The sequence below is a fragment of the Etheostoma spectabile genome, chromosome 2, assembly GCF_008692095.1.
Source record: "Etheostoma spectabile isolate EspeVRDwgs_2016 chromosome 2, UIUC_Espe_1.0, whole genome shotgun sequence".
Lineage (NCBI taxonomy): Eukaryota > Metazoa > Chordata > Actinopteri > Perciformes > Percidae > Etheostoma > Etheostoma spectabile.
This window is the reverse complement of record NC_045734.1, coordinates 6408287-6429368: the sequence shown is the minus strand read 5'-3', so window position 1 is coordinate 6429368 and position 21082 is coordinate 6408287. Positions and strand designations below refer to the sequence as shown.

The window sequence follows — 21082 nt, the reverse complement described above, 5'->3', positions numbered from 1 at the left end:
TTTTTTTTTTTTCCAGAATAAAAGCTAGTGTAGTCAGTTCCTCTTCTGCAATACTTCTGCATGAAATTTACAAAAAAAACTACTTTAATCAGAATCAGAAATACTATAATGTACCCAACCACCTCCATGTCCTGCATTAAAAGATCCAGTCCTGAACAGTCCAACTTCCTTTAAAATACGCTGAGTAATGCTGGGGTTGTTTTGCCATGACTTGCGCCTTTTGGCTAGAACCTTTCCAAGATGAGTCTCTTTTTAAATAATCACAATTTCTTTATCCTTTTACAGGTAATTTTCAGACATTGTCGTGCAAAAAAAAAAAAGACTGGCTGTATTCTGTGTATAATATCTGCTGCCACTTACTCCACCCTCACCACAGCCTAACTTTCTGAAACTCAACTGCAAGAAGTCAGAAATCCTAATCCTTGTGCCAGATTCACATACCCGACCCCCCCCAGGATTTCCCACTTATCAATGGCTCCATCGTCACCCCTCCCACCCAAACACACCACCTCGTAGCCACTCTTCCTCTCACCCCTGGGGGGGGCAGGACATTTTCACTCACCACCCCCACACTCTGACTCGTCTTACCCAACTAACCCCCCCTCCCCCACCTTATTTTTTATTTTTTTAAGACTGATCTTGCTATTTGTATTGCTATTGTCTTTATTAAAATGATTACTGCTTATTTGGCTTATATTTGTGTGTAAAGCGTCCTTTAAGGATCTTTATATTATTATAATAGTACTCACAAAAATCAATGAAAACCTGAAAACCGTTTCTCCCTCCAAATCAGATGACGTCATAGCACAGGATCTGATCGAGCAAATGATCAGTGGGGAGCCCTCCACCCGGCCCTCCACCGCCTGTGTGCTCAAACATCCGTTCTTCTGGAGTCCCGAGAAGCAGCTGCTCTTTTTCCAGGTGTGTTAAATCAGCTGGTCATGGATACACAAGGGACTGCTGTCTCTCTTGTGATACTAAAGGTCCTTGTGCCGTGACTAGTCATTTTGTCTTCTGGTTTAAAAGCTCTTATTAGATGTGATGCCAAATGTGTAAGAGGAGTATGCGTGTATACCTGGGTAGTGTAGTGTTTCCCCCTGTTTTGCTCAGCCTCATCTCTCTCCATGAAACAATGTGTGTTTTGTGTGCGTACGGACGTAGGACGTCAGTGACCGCATAGAGAAGGAACCGGCAGACAGTCCGATTGTGGTCAAACTGGAGACTGCAGGAAGAGCAGTGGTTCGAACCAACTGGAGGATGCATATCTCTGTGCCTCTACAGACAGGTACACGCATATCATCACATAGCTGCACGGTTTACAGGAAGACAAAGCCATCAATGGTCTGTCATTTTCCTGTGTGCGTTCCAGACTTGAGGCGGTTCAGGACATATAAAGGAAACTCAGTCCGAGATCTGCTGAGAGCCATGAGGAATAAGGTCAGCATGCTGATTTAAACACGTATGTTTCCTTTATACAAGCAGCCCCACTCTCAACACATGTATGTTAACATTGCATGTTACAGAAGCATCACTACCACGAGTTGCCACCGGAGGTGCAGGAGACTCTCGGCGAGCTGCCCGAAGGCTTCGTCAGCTACTTCACCTCACGGTTTCCACGGTTACTGATGCACACGCACGCAGCTCTGCAAATCTGCTCCCCTGAGAGACTGTTTCACCCCTACTATCTGCAACCCAGCGACAAATTGCAATAACATGACACTCTATAATCTGCGTACCCTCACACACACACACACACACACACACACACACACACACACCCACACACACACACACATTGGTGAACTTACAGTGCCCCTTTATTGCTTTTGTAAAGCCCATACTGTTTCGGGGGAAGATACAGTGAAGAAGTTTTTATATGGCTTGAGTTTTTAGATTAATTAGGTTTTTTTGCAGCTGTTGATCAAGAAACAATTTTAAGATGAAATTACAAAGCACTCCGACTGCATGCCTCCACGGAAGCAGCATACATTTGTTTTTTTAATAATAATTGTAAATATTTCTAAATTCCATTTTACCGTGTAACTCCATTAGAATGAGTGTATTCAGAATAGTTCAGCCACATGTTTCCTCTAAACTGATTCAGGATAAAGGCTTTCGGTGAGTTTTATAAAAGTCACCGACATGTTTAAGACATTACGGGGATTCTGTTACAAGAGCACTGCCTGAAGGAAACAAACACATTGCAGTCCTTAACTGAGGAGATCTGGAGAACACGGTCAAAGGAAGAGCTTTTTAATAAGCTGCAGCAAAAAAAAAGAAAAAAGAAGAAGATATAACCATGTACTGTTATGGCACCGGTTTAAGCTCTGAGTTGGCTGATGTGTGAAGAGTCTTGCATCCTTATTCTACATTAGTCCTTTTTTAAATTAGATTAGTTTTTTTAAGCAAAGCAACCAACTCAAATTCAGTCCAGGAGAAACGCAGCTGTTATCTCTCAAGTGCTAAAGTAATTGGAACAAAGCACAAATGTTCCATAATTCTCACAATATTAAAGTAATAAAAAGTACGTTGCACGGCGTGAAAAGCCATTTTGCCAGGCTTCAAGTAATGCGTACTGGCAGCTTCGAGTGGGGTTTGGATGTGCGTGACGGCCACGAATGTTCGTTCGAATCAACAATGACCGACGTGATAGACAGATGGTTCATCCAATCACCTGCCAGGTATTTTTTTTTAAAGTGCCTGCCCTTTCCCAAAAAACGACTCAGAAGGTTCTGTGTAACAAACCATCCGGAGCGTCGGGTTACTAAAGAAACGCCCTAAAACTATCATTTGTATCCTTGGCCCATTGCACCAGAGTTAATGAAAGTATGGTTACAGTTTAGAGATCTACTGCTAACAGACAAACACATGGAAAACACAACCTATTTATTACTTCTTTTTTTTTGATTATTTTTTGGGGCTTTTTCCCCGCTTTATTTCAAAGTGACAGTGGATTCATAGGAAAGGTGGAAGAGAGATGGGGGATGACACGCAGCAAAGGGCCGCAGGTCGGATTCGAACCCTGGCCGCTGCAAGGGACTCAGCCAAGATGGGGCGCACACCTTACTGGGTGAGCTAGAGGCCGCCCTTATTTTAAGGTATTTTTGTAGACTTTTTATTTTACTTTATTACTGGATAATTAATAGCGTAGACAGACAGGGGAGAGAGAGAGTTTTGATGTCCAACAAAGGTCTTCAACATGAGGCCCCCTAAAAAAAAAAAAAACCTTTGTCTGTAATTTATATAATGTTATATAATATGTCCTTAAAATCTGATCGGCCTATGTAACCGTGTTGTATTTTAGACAAATGATGTCTGATTTGGTTCACACGAGCATATTGTAAAAGGTGATATTCACCTAGTAATAGCTCTGGGGTCCAGATGGAATCGCACCACAGACCACAGGTCAGGTGCACACACTTTGTCACAGCACGACACGACACAGACACTGGACAAAATGTTTTTTATTTAAAAAAAAAAAATATATATACATTTCAGAAGAAATCTCTGTAAACCCAGTTTACGTCCCCTCTGTCCCTGTTGCTGCTGTGCTCCTCTCAGCTCCTCTGGAGGAAGGGCCCGCCATATTTGCTTTGCTGTTTCTTTTGTATTTGATGTGTGTGTCTGAATGTAGCTACACTGACTGAAGAATGGACTGAGCCTTGTTTTTCACTTGAAACATAACATGGTGCATACTAGTCAAATATCATTGGCACTTAAATGTGGGCAATATGCATATTCTGGGAAAATATGATTCATGACCAGTGTCTGCAGGCAGTAATGCACATTTTGCCAATTCAATTTTCATTTCCAAACACTTTTTTTAAACAAAAATGGAATACACGTCACCACTCCTGAATGTTGACATTGCTTGAGCTTTTGAATTTCTCCAGCTTCTCAAAATGTCGCTAAATGCTCTGTAGTAGGATGAATGATGAAGATTCTAACTTTTGTACGTTGTTTTAAATAAGTGGATTAAACTGACGCTTTGGGTGTGCCAAAGAATGAATAAATCAAGTCTTGTTGTCTTGGTCTTTGGTGTTCCGAGTTTAAATACAAATGGGTTTATGTTAATGGGAAGAAGCAACACATAAAAAGAAACTTGAACTCCTTGAGTGCGATCAATCTCTTTCCCTTTTTACTCTATCTATAATCCTTTAAGATGAGCACTAGAGTAGAGAGAGGTAGAAAGACAGAGGGAGAGGGTGGGACAGGGAGAATAAGATTTTCTGAAACCTCCTTAGAAATTCTTTACACAATGTTTTCAGACATTTATGATAATCTGAGCCTGTCAGCATCAAAAAGATCACTTTCGTGAACATAAACACAAGCTGGCAGCGATCTCGCTTAACACTGAACTAATGTCAAAGGTTGTTGTTCCTGTCAGTCACTTAGACACAAGAACAGTAGATACCCTTTAAAGAGGATGATTTACCGCCAACAGAAATAATAACCTGACCCAGATATTGGCAGGTGGGAGCCTGCAGCGTAACTGCACACAAAATGTCCAAGTGTATGATGCAAGAAGATGACTTGTAGGAGATGCAGCTTTCTGACAAATTTTACAATAATCTTCTAGTTTAATAGTCTGAGTGTAGATTCTAATATTTAATAATGAAATGAGATGCAATGGATTACGACTTTTGGTTGAACATTTGTCCCAAAAATACCTCTTGTAGCTGTGTGAATTACATTCATCAGCCAGTGTGTGTGTTGAGAGGCTGCTGGGGACACAGCTGCAACACACAGGTTTGTAGAGGTTCAGCTGGAGTTGGGACACAAGTCTTCTACACAGTCAGGCAAGAAGTGTTTATGGGTGCAGCCCTCACACAGCTTTATCCTTAGCTGTCGGATGACTGATTATCAAAGCCATCTAGAGCCTTAGATTGTTTTTTCCTCCTTGATTTAGGTGAGGGGCAATAACCACAGATTTACCTCTTCCGACTCCCATTAATTAATCTAAAATTGATGTTTTAATGATTTCAGTCCACCGAGCACCATGTGTAGACATGTTGCCTAATTTGAATCCAACAAATTCCTTTACATTTTTCTTTGCACTTACATTTGGACCGTAGCTTAAGAGCTGCTGCCTCACTGTAAAACATTGTGCAGAGATTTTTGTATAGCAGATATACCTGAAATTAATGCTATTCAACCTAGTTTATCCACCTTCACTTTATAAATACTTTTTTTTAGGATTCTGACTGCATTGTGATTTTGCATTTTAACTGACACCTGTGACTTGGGTTATAGGCAGTGGGGTTTTAGTTTGTTCAAATATTGTACATTGACATTTTATACAAATACACGTTTTAAGTATATATCTAGCAGATATAAATTTGACAAACATTGTGGGAGCAAGGAATAGTTGACTACTTTAGCCAGGTTGATCCTTGTCAACACCATTGTTTTAATGTTTTCACAATAACTTACTTGTTTTCCATGACATGTTTACATGGTGTCTAGTCTGTGTTCATGTGGTGTTTAAGCACAACATGCTTTTGCAGGTAGTAAGTTGCGTTATCCAACAATAAAAATACCAGCACCCATGTATTCTGCAAGGTTTTCTGTCTTGTCCAATGACCGCTACCTTTCAAAAAGCCCTCTCTCCACAGGCACCTTGGTATGAAATGAGTTAGAGCAGACATCCAGTTTCAACTGGTTGAATTTTTATTTGCAGTTCTTTACATTTAGAAAAAGAATCCAAGGATTTTGCCTCCTGTGTGTTTCCGTCTGGCCTCTTCGTGGTCCATGATGCCAGCTGAGGTGGTCAGCACAATGTATCTGTGGAAACAACAAGTCAGCACGTTACCATACACCATACAACCCACAGTAGGTCCTGATAATTAACATCTCAAAAGGGCATTAACTCACTTATACCATGGTCACTTGCCAAAGAACTTTTATTAGGCCAGTCATTTTCAAATTTTCATGCATTTTGCAATCAAAATTTGGTCACAGCTGACGCCATAGGGTTCCTACGCAATGGAAAAGTTTCCTGCTCCAGTAAATAGGACGGATCTTGGATACGACCCAGCAACAGGAATTCTCGTCTCCTCTGCTACAAGCCAGCTGGTCGCAAGCTAATGTTATGCTAGCCAGAATCAAAGTCTGAATGCTTGACAAATATAATTTTGACAGTATGTTTAACAAGACAAGTTAGCTTTCCAGCCATGTTATTGTCCGCCGCATCAACAATGTTCACTGTCGGCGACAGCCTTAAAACAACACTAGGAACTTCTCCCGCTTCGGTCCTCCTACAGGTCGGAAGCACAATTGTCCCATTGTGTCTCAGAACTACAAACTCTCATAGTGCAGTAGTGACGTTCACCCGTTTACAAGTTGAACTACTGAAACGATTTAGGAAACATTTTAAGGTTCAAAAAGTTAGTGTTGCTTTAAGACTAAACAGCAAGCAGAATGAGAGGTAAAAGAAAGAACTATTTATTTTAATGTAGCAGATTCATGTAAAACGGTTAAGACATTTCATCGCAGGAGCAAAAGAAAGCGCCCCACCGAACAAACCTACACTACATCGGAGAGAATACCTTCACATTTGATTAAACCCTACTCCATTTACAGAGAAAGGGCCTTTTATTAAGTTTGCCAAAGTATTAACTGCTATGAAAACCTACTGTATTTGAAATGTATGAAGACAATTTGAACTATAGATGGAAGGATGTGTAGAACTATGTAGTCTGCAGGATACAGTAGGTAATATATGCTCCCAAATATGATAATTTTCATCTCAAACTACAACAGTCATATGGCTCCACAGGTAGTTACTCAAATCAGTTCAAGGGAAGTTGATTACATGGTGTTCACATCAGATGGAAACGCTTTTCCAAGTGTGATGGGGCCACCACCCATCAAAGCAAAAAGGAACAGATGGTAACACTCAAAGTAAGGTAATATTCAGTAGGTATAAAACCAATCACAACGTTGATGGCCATCTACTTTGGTTGAGAGAACATGCAAAAACCATATTATATCTAAGCATAACAGATACCCTGTAATCATTAATGTGATCACAGCCCAGCTCATGACCTTTACGTGTCACTCCCTGTTGTCCCTGCTACATCCTCTGATGAACCAAAATGGCACTAAAATGCAAGTAAATCCTTCTAACAGGATTAATTCATAATCCCATGACTTCCAGAGACCATTTATAATAATCATCATCTACGGAAGCATCAATAAATGAGAGCTTAGGCTTTCACTCTTACTAACACCTAATCCGACTGTAATGTCAATTACGGCTCTAAATACTTTAACTGCGTTGACCACTGTATAAAAAGAGATAAGTTGTTTTGTTCAGTATTCTGCACGTTTTATTGCATTCCAAAACATTTTGAAAATACAGCATAGTGGGATTACTAGTGCAGGGCCCGTTTGGAGCGTGTGCCTGTTCAGAACGAGCCAATTACTTGGTTGCCAGTATTTGTTCCCCACAACTTTAATTATGAGGGCGCAGCTCAGCTCACCTACAGATTAGGCAGTATCCTCTTTTTTTGGTCTAGCCGTCACATATTCAGGTAGTGACAGGAAGCCCGGCTCAGCCTGCTGGGGAAGCTGCTACAACGGGCATGTGGGCAGGAGAAAACAATGTGCTGTAGAGCCCAAGAGCCTGGGCGTTCATCTAACGTGTTTGTGTGTGATTAATTTCAGAATTGACATGTACAGTAGACAGCAATCGCTTTTTGGCGCATGGTTACTTTTGGAAATCCGGTAGCCCACTGCAAAAACATGCTTGGGCAACCCCTTCTCATGCCCAATTTGTCAAATAATGGCACTTTGTCAGTGTCTCAGCGTCAGATACTGCACAAGCACCGTTTAGCATTTGTATGAGCCACCCAAGTCATGGCAGAAGCTTGACCAAGTGCTATAAGATTATGTAGTAGGAAAGACCAAACATCTACGCAAGGAGTGGGGTCAAACAATGCAGAAGACGGGGGTTGGTAGCAGAACTGGTGAACACAACCAATGAGCAGTCTAAGGATGTAGCAACTCCCCACTGCTGTACTGTGCATGCACACATGCAGAGATTCGATTTATGGTTAGATGAGCACAAAATCACAAACACTACCTTCATATCTCTTGAATAAAAATCAATTACACTAACTTACCACTGCAACAGCACAGGACAACCAAGCAAAAGCAAGCATTGCAGCAGGCAAGTAGAGCATGAAACCAAGCCACTGCAGTTACTAACTGATCAAGAGAAAGAATGGAGACCATTGGGACTACAAAGTCTCCTCAGTGGGTTCAGCAATACATCACTGTCACCCAGTTTAAAAATTTGGTGTATGCGATTCTCACCCAAACTGTCTTGAAGGCAAGAGGTTGTTCTGCCACTTCTCCAGGTCCTTGAGCTGGAGATCAAAACGCGGACTGATCACACCACACTGAGAGAAAAACAAACAAAAAAAAACCACTGGTTAACACCATAAATTCAAACAAAGTAGCAAGCTGTCAAAAAAAAGTTAAAGAGTTTAATAAAAGTAGCTGCTTCGATAACATTGTTTAGCTGAAGGTTTGTTTATGTCATTTGGAAATGCAGACCTGAGGGAACTGCTGCTAACAGCAACCAAAGCAGTGACATAATGGTAACTGCAGAGTTGGGCCAACTGAGAGACTTTACCTTGTTCAGCCTGCCTGTGAGATTGACGACAATTTTCCCGGCTCTGTGGTCATCAATGATCTCGAACTCACCAATGTAACCTGAAGGCGCAAATGACAAAGAACATTAAATCATATAACTTCAAACCATTACCATTCGGACCTGATGAGCTTGGTGTCTTAGATATTTACGTCTCAGCTTGGTGTCTCCTCTCAGACATGAGACAACGCTCTACAGCCATGACCACTCTTAACGTGTTCAGCTAGAGGCTGACCATAGTTTTACCAACTACACTTGTATGTAACTTGCATCTCCTTCCAGCTTGACATGGCAGTAAATGTATATATTGACTACACCATAGAACTGCCATTATCACATGGCCAAATTATTAACGGAGTGTATCATGATACCAAAAACACTACTCACCGTGCTTCATCATGACGGTTAGGAAGCGCACAATAACCTTGGAGCAGGGCCTGAGGAGGACCTGGCGTTTCCCACGCTTCTCAGCGTTGTTGATGCATTTCAGAGCATCTGCGAGAACGTTCATGCGCACCATGATGCCTGCATACACAAAGATAACCATTCATTGATTAGTAACATATGTAAACTTAAATTAAGCTGTGCCTAATTCCACAACCCACTGTGGGCCTGTTTTTCAAATGCCTTCAAACTACTTTTACAGTACTTTACAGACTAGAGAGACACCTAGCCTGTGCCTGTGATTTCACATCGTCAAATGCTGTTTCTCCATGTCTCAAGAGCTACTTTTTTTTTTGAATATAGGGCCATACACTGACTGGACCACAATTAAACCTCGCACCTCTTACCTACAAAAGGAAATTGTGGTTCAAGAGGTGAAGCACAAAGTTATGTCCAATTAGCAAAGCCTAGATAGCCCCAATTATAGCACGAAGCGTAACGTTAGCTCCATTTCAAACAGGTAACGTTATTAGCAACTTCGCTAACATTAGCAAGTTACGTTGTGTAAATACTTTAGATTCAAGCGGTTAACGTGGCGTTTGCTTGAGTGACATTGAAGTAAAGCGCAGAGACTCAACAAAGCATGGTCCTTCATGAGCACACAGAATAGCTAACGATAACGTTACCTAGCCAACTAACGTTACATTGGCAACATCTACCAACACTCGTAGTTTTAATGGTTAACGCAGTGTCGACCATGTACGCTATAAACTGTGTTAAACACGTATGTCAATGGACATCTTACAGGTCTTATTTGTTCAAGAAAAAAAATACATTTGTGTGGTCGCAGAAGCTAACAGTTATCAATGCGCCTTGAACGCACCGATTCCCAGGGCCGAGCAGAGGGATTGCTAGATGACATTTGAGGCCCGGTTGTGTTAAATTCGTCTCATCAATCGAGGCGATAATCCTCCCAAATCGTTACTATGTACTTTTGCTTCAATATAATTGCATAAATGGGACATTTAACATGTAGATGCTTTAGATACTTAAAAGATTGAAGGTGACAGTGTAAAAAGGCATCTTACCGGTTCTGCAATATGGCGGAAAGAGGAAGTGGAAAAAAAAAGCAATGCATTATGGGAAAGAATCCAAGACTTTTCAAGTCGAGATGACCCACACCACCATCTGTAGTCTAGATGCTATGATGGAATTAAATTTAATTCCATCCCTCCCCTTAGTTTTTTTGTTTAAGCTACTCAAAAAAAAAATAAAAAAAAATACACACATATATATATATATATATATATACTCTAGGAGTAACGGTTACATATATTCAGCATGTCTTTGTTTCATACTATTTGTTTCATACAAATTACTAATGCAGGACATTTTTTGTGCTATTTTTCATTTTATTTTTTCCAGTTTTTATTCCAATTTCTTTTTTAACCTATTTAATTTGATTCTTTTCCACAAATACATTCTAGTTGTATTATTTACACCAACTGTGTTCCCGATAAAAAAAAGGTCTTTTTAACATTTAATAACTAGAATTGCTAGCTGGTTAAAGGTCCAACATGTAATATATTTACTGTAATAAATCCAAAAATGACCCCCAATGCATCATCAGATATTAAGGAAACATGCTAAGTTGAAACACTATATTTTCTGACAACAATATTAATGCCAGTATTTTCTCCTTTTGTAATTTCCGTTCCTTGACGGAATTTCTGTTTGTGTTTTGCCCAGTTTGACAGCCAGGCGGGGTTGACAGATAATATACCTGTAAAAACTTAGAGCCAGCACGCTACAGCTGTAACGTTTGTACAGCCATGAAAGCAGCAAACAAAAAGACAAAGACAGGATCAACGGAGGTAGATTCTACCTCATCTAAAACAACCGCAGAGACGCAGAGTTGGCTAATTTCCTCCTGAAAAGGTAAGCATTAGCTTTAGGCTAATTTATCATGGCTACAGGGACGGGCATTTTTTGTAATTTCAACATTTGTGTACTCACATTGAATTACATAGCTAGCTAGCTAGAGTACCCAAGTTGATTACTCGCAAAACAGCCAGTAATTTTGGTCTTGACTGGTCCTGGCTAACGCTGCCATGCTAACCTTGCTAACTGCTAGCAAACGTTACTGAAGGACCAGGCAAGCGGGCCACGACTGCTGACAATGTGTAGCCTAGTCAGCGGCCGTAGCCAACAATGGTGTGTTACTTTGAGCCAAGGGGGGGGGGGGGGGGGGGGGGGGGGGGGGGGGGTTGTAAATTGGGGAGAGAGGACCGTGACTTTACATTATGTTTAGCGATTGTTGCCGTAATTCTAACCCAATAAAGTGTGTTCAGTTGGATGGAAAGGAAGGCAAGGTAGCGTTATTTGTCGCGGTTCTCACCGTTATTCTAAGCCAAGGAAGTGTGACTGTCCCGGGTGGAGAGGACAGCGAGGTTGTTGTGTTTTTAGCGGTTCCCCTCATAATTCTAAGGCGAAAAAGTGCGGTATAATGTTAGCTACTCCGCTGTGGGGTGAAGTATGTCTGACTATGTGGGACACATGTCTAGCAACATTGTTGTGGATTCTGTAGTCTTAGCCTGGAAACCTCCGTGAACTTCGAGTTTGGGGAGGAGAAGGCGGGAAAGATGACTCTCTCCAGTAATTTGAATTTGTACTGCAGTAACTATTTTAAACAATAGCTGCCAGTATTACATTTTGCCGATTAATTATTGCAGATATCTGTAATTAAATTCTTTCTAGTCAAAAAGAAAATTTCCTAAACATCAGACGAAATTCTGTCTAGATTAAACTTGTATATACTGTTTCTGCAATATAATTCTTACTATAGGAAGAACTCCTATTTCAGACATCCACAAGCATTGGACATAATACAAGTTATGATTTTAATTTTAGATATCATGAGTGACAATTGCATTGCTTCTAGTCATAATTTTAATTAGATATCTGAAATTGCATTTTAACCAGTCATAATGCCAATTGTGGATGTGTAATTAATTATGTTTGTTCTTGTCACAATCAGGTGAATGTATAAATATTAGATATTCAAAATTACATTATGGATCTCTGGAATGCGTTTTCAAAATCAAAGCAGCGCCGCCCTGTGATGAGGATGAATAATTGCATGCATCCGTATCTATCCTTTCTCATGCATTTGGCTTGTCCGTACTTTAGCTGACACAGCGCTGTGCAGATAGGTCTGCCAATGCAAGACTAGCTTGGCCATAATTGTATGGTTAATTTGTGAGAAACGAATAAAAAAGAAAATATTTTTAGAGCTAACTATAAGCATAATGTAATTTACAATCATAAATAAGTTTTCTTACCAGAGCATCGTAGAGTCTACTCTACTGAGTGCAATCAAAGATTTGTTGATGTCCGATATGACATGCAATATAATTCAGCAAAGCCATAGGTTTCTTAGTTTATACAAATAACAACAACAAAACAACAAACAACACATTTTTTAGTAACAAGAACGGCATGATGTGACCTTTGATAACAGCAAAGGAAGGTGGACAAGTGTTTTAAGAGTTTAAAAGATATTTTTATAGCTTCAGTAATAGGTTTGAGTCAGTCTTTAATACTTGTTACATGTTACATCCCCACTGTAGCAGTCTCTAGAGTCATGATGCTCCCACACGGAATGTGTTCAATTTTCTAAGCAGTGGCATTTACATATCTTACTGCACACTGTGATTAACATATAATCAAATCTAAGAATTCAAGTTCTAAAATAAATCCAGCACCGTCTTTTGTTTCTTTCTAAAGGTCCACTGACGCAAGATAAGAAACATATTTTCTTTTTTTCCTGTTCAAGATTTGAACACTCAACAAGTGTTTTTAGATTGTCACTTTGATTATACCAAGCAGTTGTTGTTGAACAATTAAAATGTCCTCTTTAATCCACATTAAGTAACTCAACATACAGTATTAATATGGGAATTATTAATGTGTAAATGCTCTACAGACCATTTGAGAATGCAGGTCCCGGTGGCTCCTCTGATGGTAGTCAACCATTAGAAACTCTGCACTGCTATTTCAGTCTGTTAGCACTGAGGGCAGAGACGTACCAGTGTAAATGTAGCCATGCCTTATGCATCTTCTCATTCCCACATGTGTTACAATAAAGGTGTCGAGACAATGAACAAAAAGAATATAACATAGGAAAAATAATAACATAATTCATGTTAGAGTCCATTTATATTTTTATTCGTCGTTTCAACTTAAACAACGACTGTCTCATACTTGTTACCAGCGGGTACAATTCTTGTCAAATCCTTATTGTTTGACACAGTGATTACAGTCCCTAGATGAAAATAAAACATACAGTAACATGTGTAAATGCCTTGCGAAACATGCATGGCGTTGTCTAAGAAGCGTACATTTTTAACAAAATTAAAAAGGATTGCAATACATAGTCTGTATTATGTCCACGTATGTCACTAGATATAGACTATCCTTACAACTGAGCGGTGAATAACCACAGCGTTGTTGATTTTTTACAGAGTTTTTTCTATTTATCGACAGTTGACATGTCAAATAGGCAAACTCTTGCTGGGCTACACAGAAAAATATCAATAACTAATCACACTATCATCTTACGTGCATATAAAATATGCATATATATATATTATGTAATATATATAAGTTAGCATAGCATCAGGAGCTAAAACTAAGTCACACAAATCACAATCAGTGTATTTGGAACTATGCAAAACATGATTGAGTTAGTGTGAGTGTAGTTTTGCGTTCTCTGAGTTTTATTTTACGAAAGAATCAGCATTTAGAAGATCATGAATAATTACTATTGTATGAAAAGTATGCCTTCTAGGTAGAAAGAACACAACTAAATCTTTCTTTAAAGCTAATTCAAATGTTAACAACTACAGAACGTGTGGTATAAATGTTTCTTTTTTTCACGAGTCCTGTCAAAGTTTGTTTCCCTCTTTGCGGAAGCCTTTATTCATTAAGAGTATTCAACTCTACTACTCTGAAGTTGGACTTTCATGTAGAGTGATCAGGATAGAAGTGTGTTCGAGGAGGCACAATATGCCGGGTCACCTGGAAAATCTCAAAGCCATTCAACCAGTACAACTGAATCCCCTTTGATTTAGACCCAAAGCTCTTTCCTCTAGTGTCCAGCAGAGGGACAGCCAAACCACTCAGACTCAGACACAGTGACATACCCACCAGTCAGGTCACCAATTTAACAGACACATGAAGCATAATGGAATGCTGAGCAGCACAAGATGTAGTAACCAGATTTCAGTACTAATTCTATGGTTACATTAAAACTTCAACACATTCTTTCCTCTATTAAGCCTTTTATTAGCTTAATCTCTTAAACTGCTATCCATGTTTACGCTTAGCCACCATTGCTGACCATGCTGGCCAGAGAATCTGCGTCTCCCTGGGGATCCAGGCCCAGCTTCTGGAGGTCAAGGCCCATGGCTACCAGCATCTGGAGCAGCGTGAGCTCCTGCTGAGTGGCCTGGTCCACCAAGGCTGGGCAGGTGGGGTTGCACTGGGGCCACTGGCAGGTGTCCACCAGGTGGAAAGGACAGCCTTTAGCAGGGGTTCTGTTGTTGCGTGTTGCTTCTAGACTTCTGTCCCAGCAGTGCAGGGCCCGTGGCAGAGACGTGCCTTTAACTTGGAAACTCATCCAGTTGCTAGAAGAACAACAAGACAGGGAAGATGGGGATCAGCAATAAACAGAGGGAAAGGTATGGAAAGAAAGAAAAGGGAAGGAAAGGGAAGGATTGGGAGAAAGCAAACAAATACGTTGCTGAATTGTCATCAGCAATGTTTTTGCCTGATCACAAGGTTTGTGTTAATTTCCTTTGGCAACTTTTGGCTCATTATCTTGGTACAGCAAGTTTGTTACATCACAGAAAAGCAACTGGACCTTCAGCTCCTCTCATAAAGAGTCATCACCATTGTTAAACACACCTAACTTAGCTTGACTCTGTAAACCGATCTAAGACTGCACTGACCCATCAATGCCCATCTGTGTAGCAAAATAATGAGTGCGTTCAAGGGGTACCGAGGGGTTAGGGAAAGTGTGAAATGGCATTTGGTGACATGGAGAATGTAGGGTGATGAATGAGCGAACAAAATAAGCAGCATGAGCTCACTAGGTAGAGCTGACTACTGGTAGAGGCGAAAACATAATGTGGGACAGAAGGCGTGAAAGTGTATTACCACCACAGGAGTCAAATGTCCATTCTTACCTTTTAGTAATCACTGTGTGGGAAAGGCAGGACGGAGCAAACACAGCCCTGAAAAACACACACAAAACAATGCGGCCATCTCTACATGTTAGCCTATCTGGTGCATATAAGATCTAGTTATCACTTTATTTTTTATTTTCCAAATCCATTTTTGGGAACTCACGTGACATCTGTCAGTGAGTTCTTGAGCTCCCTGCCCAGGTTCTGTATGTACTGCCACTGCTCCTCAGACAGACTCTGTCCTCCCATGTAGATGTTCTCCACTCTCAGCTGCTCTTCATCAAACAGCCACTGCACGACAAACAGAGGGGCTACAGGGAAACAAAGAGCTTAGAATTAAAGATGATCTAATCCATATTTTTACTTTAACAATGGGGCATATGTGATATATGTGCAATGTGAAACATTATGCTCATAGGGATAAAAGTACAGAGAATTGTCAAGTGACTGCAGTTCCCCTCAGCTCTATAGAGATTTATAGCTCTTTTCTGCTCATTGTTTAAGTTTTAGTATGCACGGATTTGTTGTTTTGGTTCAGTCTCAGGGCTCTCATCAGCTGGAAAAGGCAGCGAGCAGCTGTTTTTAGCGTATAAGCTCTGATAAACACGTTGTACACTACCTGCTCAGCACCAAACAACAGACAGGCTTAGTTAGAGTCTAGCTGGTGTTCACCAGTGAAGCACTAGTGAAGCATTTAGCAGCTGAAATACTGATATTTTTCTCAATAGTTGGTGGAGAACAAAACAGAGTTAAAACGTGAGGGACTTATAGACTTACATCAAGTGGCCAACGATAATGTTGCTCTGTGTCTGCTGGATGTGTCTGCTGTTTGCAAGTTTGCCAAATTAGTTTTATAAGGTGGTAATACAGTGTATCTGTGTTTACAGCTTGTGGCGTTGCCCCCAAGTGGCCAAAAAATATGTAATTTTGTCTGTAGAAAAAAGAAAGAATTCCCAGGTTGAATCTTTGTTGCTGTCTCTATAGTGTCTTTTGTGATAGAAGCACTCGCCAAAATCAGACAATGTCAAATCCCACACATGATGGCTTTAAACTAAGATGTTGTAGTTTTTCCCACTACTGTCATAGTTGTCAGATTTACAAATTAGTAGTTGCTCAGGAATTGATAAAAAAAAAGGTCTTTCAACTATGTTTTTATAATTATTTTCTTTGTGGTTTTTTGATTCAATAACAGTAAAAGCATTAAAATCAACAACATTTGGCATCACCATTTTTACAGAGTCTGTTTACTTGTCAGCTTCTGAGTAAGTTAAACTCTAAAAATCTCTTATTTCAGTGCACATAACATATAAACAACTTAAAGATATATATATAAAATATTTTCCCTGCTGTCAGACAGCCATTTTTTCTAGTACTACATTTTGGCAACTGTAAAACGTCCATATTCCTGTGAGTAATACACTGATTATGGATAAGTACCTCATACAACCCTACATTAAAATACCCAAACTATCCCTTTAAGTCAAACATAAAGCATACTTATCCAATATCATGATAAACTTCTGAAGCACCAGCCAGCACTCACAGGTCAAGGTAGAGTACAGTTTGTGGCCAAAGAAGCACTGCCATTCCTCTCCTCTCTTATAGAGCTGCCGACATCTATCAGGCACAACCCCATTCCAGAGCCTGAGAAAACAACACACACTGTCAATACACACACATCTATATCTATATCAATACAGCCAACTATATGTCAACAGAAATACAATATACATAAGCAGCACTGTATAGGAAAAGAGAGATAATTCCAAATTCTGCATCAGGCCTATAAAAAGTGTTTTGTTACATAAAATCTATGCAGACTGACTGTAGAATGCCTAAATTTACCTGAGTCCTATCTTAATAGCATCTTCAGGTGAGCAGGAAATGGTCTCGGGGCAGTTAGGGGATCTCTGCTGTTTACTCTCTAGAAACCACCCAGAGTCCACGAGGCCTCGAACCTGAGCCTCTGCACCGAGTTGCTCCAGCTGACTGGCCACCCTCTCAATGTTTAGCAAAACACCTGTTCCACCAGCACTGCAAGAGCCAAGAAAATCAATAAATAGTTTGGCATTGAGAGTGTCATTTTGGTTAGGGGTACCAAAATGACAGCATGCCAGCTATTCACATTCAGACAGTGGAGCCTGTTTTAGGACTTGGGGGAGTCCCACTAACTATGTTGCTAACCTGGGAGGAATGTTCACCATTACAGGGCAAGGCCCTTTAATAGACATTATGTCATTGTTCACAGTTGACTGTAAACATCTTTATTGATGACTAGAGGATGCACCCAAAATAATGCTTTTCTTGTTGAATGTTTGGCACGGAGATGGTGTAGATGGCACAGAGGATGCAGGCTTGTGTCCAAAAGCTGCGGTCAGCATTAGAGCGCTAAAACAAACTCACCTTGTGCCAGACAGCATGACAACTTTAGCCAGCTTGATTCCTTTGGGGATGAGGTCTTTGATGACCTCGCGGATGATCAGGGATCCCATGAAGGTGTACTCAGCTGATAACAAATACACACGTCAAATGATTGGGAGCGCCGCACTAAACAACTAAACAGAACGTTAGATCAATCATGTTTTTTCACAAATGTGTCATTGTTGCGAGGGACCTTACTTGAAAAAAAATCTCAAAGGATGTGAAGAAACTTACTTGCATTTGTATTTCTATCCCTCTCTTTTTCTCTGCCTTGTCGTGGCCTTGGAGGAGGGGTCGGGGCAGGCCCAGTGCCACTCCACACATCACTGGAACAGTATGGGATGAATCTGCCATAAGGGATACATTTACATTTGTTAGACTAAAGCTTGAAGCCATCAAAACAGCTCCCCCTGTCCTTGATGAAAGTCAACTCTGTCATATATCACAAATTAGTAGACCTGAGTTAGCCATTACAAGCTACTGGTCATACGAAAACAAGTAAGGCAGAAGCAGCAAAGTGGAGTGAATTGAGCAAGGTTGCATTTACTTGCTTATGATTTTTTTAAAAGGCAGATTGTATTTAAAAAACATTTCTTGCAACTCTACTGTTCTTGATCACTCTCACCATTCTTACAGAGCTCTTCCAGACACAGCAAGAAAGAAGAGCTTTACAAACCCATTCTGCACTACAAAAACTTAAATGAATGCAGCTTTAAGTAACAAAAAAAATCAAAACAAGATGCACAAACAAATTTGTCTGCATGTGACACCACCAGTAGCCACAGTAAGACACACAGTGATTACTTACACAATGTTTGCATTATACCAGTGTGGGTTTTCCTCTGCTTGAGAAGACAATATTCCAGTTCCTGGTAAAAAAAAATGCAACAATTTAGAGATCATACAGATGCCCTAATAGTCTCATCAAAGATGACATAAAACAAGCAGCACTATGGGAACACTATATGATGTGCATTTGAAAACCTGACCAACCTCTTTTTGTTTGGGGCCACCGCGATGAGCTCATTAGTCGAGGTATATTTTGGTACCTGGAATCACAGGTCTCTTTGCTGTGGCAGCACCAGCCACCTAAAAATAATAGAGACTAATATTAGACATTCACACCAGGCACAGCAAGGGAGACCCTTGTTACCCTATCATAGAGGCCTGTAAGGAATGGAGAGGGAAATGCACCTGTAGCCTGCTAACGAGACAGAGTTGGACAAAAAAGAGGAATGACTCCTCCTTTAACTTGCAAACTGTCAGTTCCTGATTTGTTGATCAGGGACTGACACACACACACACACACACACACACACACACACACACACACACACACACTGGTCAATCCACGTATATTTCCCCCGTCCTAAGTCTATCAAAGTGACAGACAGTGACAAGGAGAAAAACAGAAGATGACGGGACAAGATGACATCCCCATCAAAATTCCAACGGGGGCATCACACCAAAACAAGCTGACCTTTGGGGACCAAGTTAAACAGTTTTTAAATACTCACCTTCCAGAAATAACTGCCATCGGCGGCTTCCTCTGAACTCCTTTAGGTAAAACCTGTAGAACCACAAATAAACAGGAATGAGGAAATGGGAAAGATAAAGTAGCCATGTATGGACACACTGATGCTCTATGTAACTTCTAAAATCATTGTATCCACTGTATCCAGCAAAATAGACAATAGAAAATGCCCCCCCATAAATGATTAAATAAATTATTATTTCAGGAACAAAATAAGAAAAAAGATCCAGATTGTCTCACCCAGCTGCCGTTCCATCATTACATGTCACTTGGGTGTTCTTGAGGAAGTGCAGCCTCATATCATCTGTCTGTTGTCCAGCGTTTCGAGCTCCTGCAGCACCCTCCGGTGCTGCTTCAGCTGTGCCTCTCGTGCTTCCTATGCCTGTGGTGCTTCCAGTGTTTCCATGAGTCGGATCAACCACAGGGAGAGACTGGCCAACATCACCGCCTTGGTTTCCACCAGACTTCTTGGTGGACTTGCCACCAGCTTTAGTATTACGGTTGTTCTGACACCACATTCCCCCGAGCAAAAGCAAGAAAGCAACCTTGCCCAATATCTTCATCTCTGAGGCAAGATGAGAAAAACAGATACATGTAAGGCATCATTACTCGCTCATAATCTAGCTATATGCATTATGCAAAATAAGAAAAAACATTGGACCAAATCTTCATCATTTTCTAATCTAATTGTCCATTACTCGCTGTCTAAATGAAATCCACCACTTTTTAACCGGGGAATTTACTTACTTCTTTAAGACGAATCAGCTTTGAAGATAGTTTCTGAGGCACCACAGGGTTCAGGCAGATAAGCGCAGGTGCTGCTGAGGAGAGAGTAAGAAGTTCAGATCGCAGGGACCAGGTGTGAGAGGAGGATGCTAGTCATGAGTGGGGATGAAGCCTTGACCCCGTTTTGATGAAGCCTGCAAATCAGCCGTGAGCTTTATAGTGCCACCATATGGATCAGATTTCCTCCCATTTTCCCTCACTGCTCCAGCCAGGCCCTGAGATAAACTGCTGACGACACAGCGCGAGGGGAGGTACTGGACCGCCAGTGGCAAGGAGAAAAGATAACACACTCATCTCTTCAACATATTTCAAGTCTTTGCACACACCCACCACTTAGCTCTCTCCCATCTGACCATGGCTCAGAAACACGCTCTCCTTCCCCCTATCGTCTCTCTTCTTCTCCCTCCCACCACCCACCTCTGATTGGCAGGGTTTTGATTTAAACATCTACATGGTCAGCAAAACTGCATAGCCCCTTTGGGTGGTATGTGACCCCGAGGTCATTGGAGCACACACCTCAAACACTTTCCGACATGGGAATGAAAAGGTTCCCGCATGGTCAACAAGTTAGTGGACACTCTCAAGGCACAGGTGGAGGACACTCTAGTTAGATGTGGCACCAAGTTAAAAACTTGTTTTAAAAGTCTCCATATTATAAGTGAGAAAAACAGACATTTGCCAAATAACGGTTTCCCTTTATGTGTTCATATGCTGGAGAACGATCATTACAAGTAAGTATAGGAGTTAGTATAGGAGATTAAAAAATGGACGTTGGAATGGAGGTTTTTGATTCATAAACAATTGTTGGAAAAAAATAACTCTTTGTATTCTTTGATCTTATATAATAAAATTATTATGATTCCACTACAGAAGAAGCAAATTTGAGATGAAATATAATAATTGTCTTTAATTGTACATAATTGTCTGTAATCCATCCTTATGCAGATTATACTAATTAACTCTGTCATTGAATCTGTTTAACAAGTTATTGAGAAAATACAGTTGTGCTGTAATTCATTACATGAGCCTTTTATTAACATTAAACGGGTT

General features: G+C 40.5%; 3 protein-coding genes across 5 annotated transcripts in view; 1 reads left to right on the top strand and 2 right to left on the bottom strand.

The window, feature by feature from the left end:
• Positions 1-4017, top strand: part of ern2 (endoplasmic reticulum to nucleus signaling 2) — a 14580-nt gene extending 10563 nt beyond the window's left edge. For all 3 annotated transcript variants that reach the window (XM_032538681.1, XM_032538670.1, XM_032538659.1), the window contains 4 exons: positions 794-921; positions 1162-1285; positions 1370-1437; positions 1524-4017. In XM_032538681.1, coding sequence (XP_032394572.1) covers positions 794-921; positions 1162-1285; positions 1370-1437; positions 1524-1712 — 509 coding nt within the window. In that variant the 3' untranslated portion in view covers positions 1713-4017. The remainder of the gene's footprint in view (positions 1-793; positions 922-1161; positions 1286-1369; positions 1438-1523) is intronic.
• Positions 4018-5652: 1635 nt separating this feature from the next.
• rps15a (ribosomal protein S15a) lies at positions 5653-10224 on the bottom strand. Its single transcript, XM_032538695.1, has 5 exons — positions 10132-10224; positions 9047-9184; positions 8642-8721; positions 8320-8405; positions 5653-5784 (listed from the first exon to the last, which is right to left on the bottom strand). The coding sequence occupies exons 2-5, from the start codon at positions 9177-9179 to the stop codon at positions 5691-5693; spliced, it is 393 nt and encodes a 130-aa protein (XP_032394586.1). The 5' UTR covers positions 9180-9184; positions 10132-10224; the 3' UTR covers positions 5653-5690.
• A 3035-nt stretch (positions 10225-13259) lies between these two features.
• notum2 (notum pectinacetylesterase 2) lies at positions 13260-20552 on the bottom strand. Its single transcript, XM_032541527.1, has 12 exons — positions 19994-20552; positions 19487-19811; positions 19230-19282; positions 18706-18801; positions 18521-18581; positions 17947-18059; positions 17695-17797; positions 17137-17325; positions 16835-16935; positions 15455-15602; positions 15292-15339; positions 13260-14730 (listed from the first exon to the last, which is right to left on the bottom strand). The coding sequence occupies exons 2-12, from the start codon at positions 19807-19809 to the stop codon at positions 14427-14429; spliced, it is 1539 nt and encodes a 512-aa protein (XP_032397418.1). The 5' UTR covers positions 19810-19811; positions 19994-20552; the 3' UTR covers positions 13260-14426.
• Positions 20553-21082: the final 530 nt, after the last annotated feature.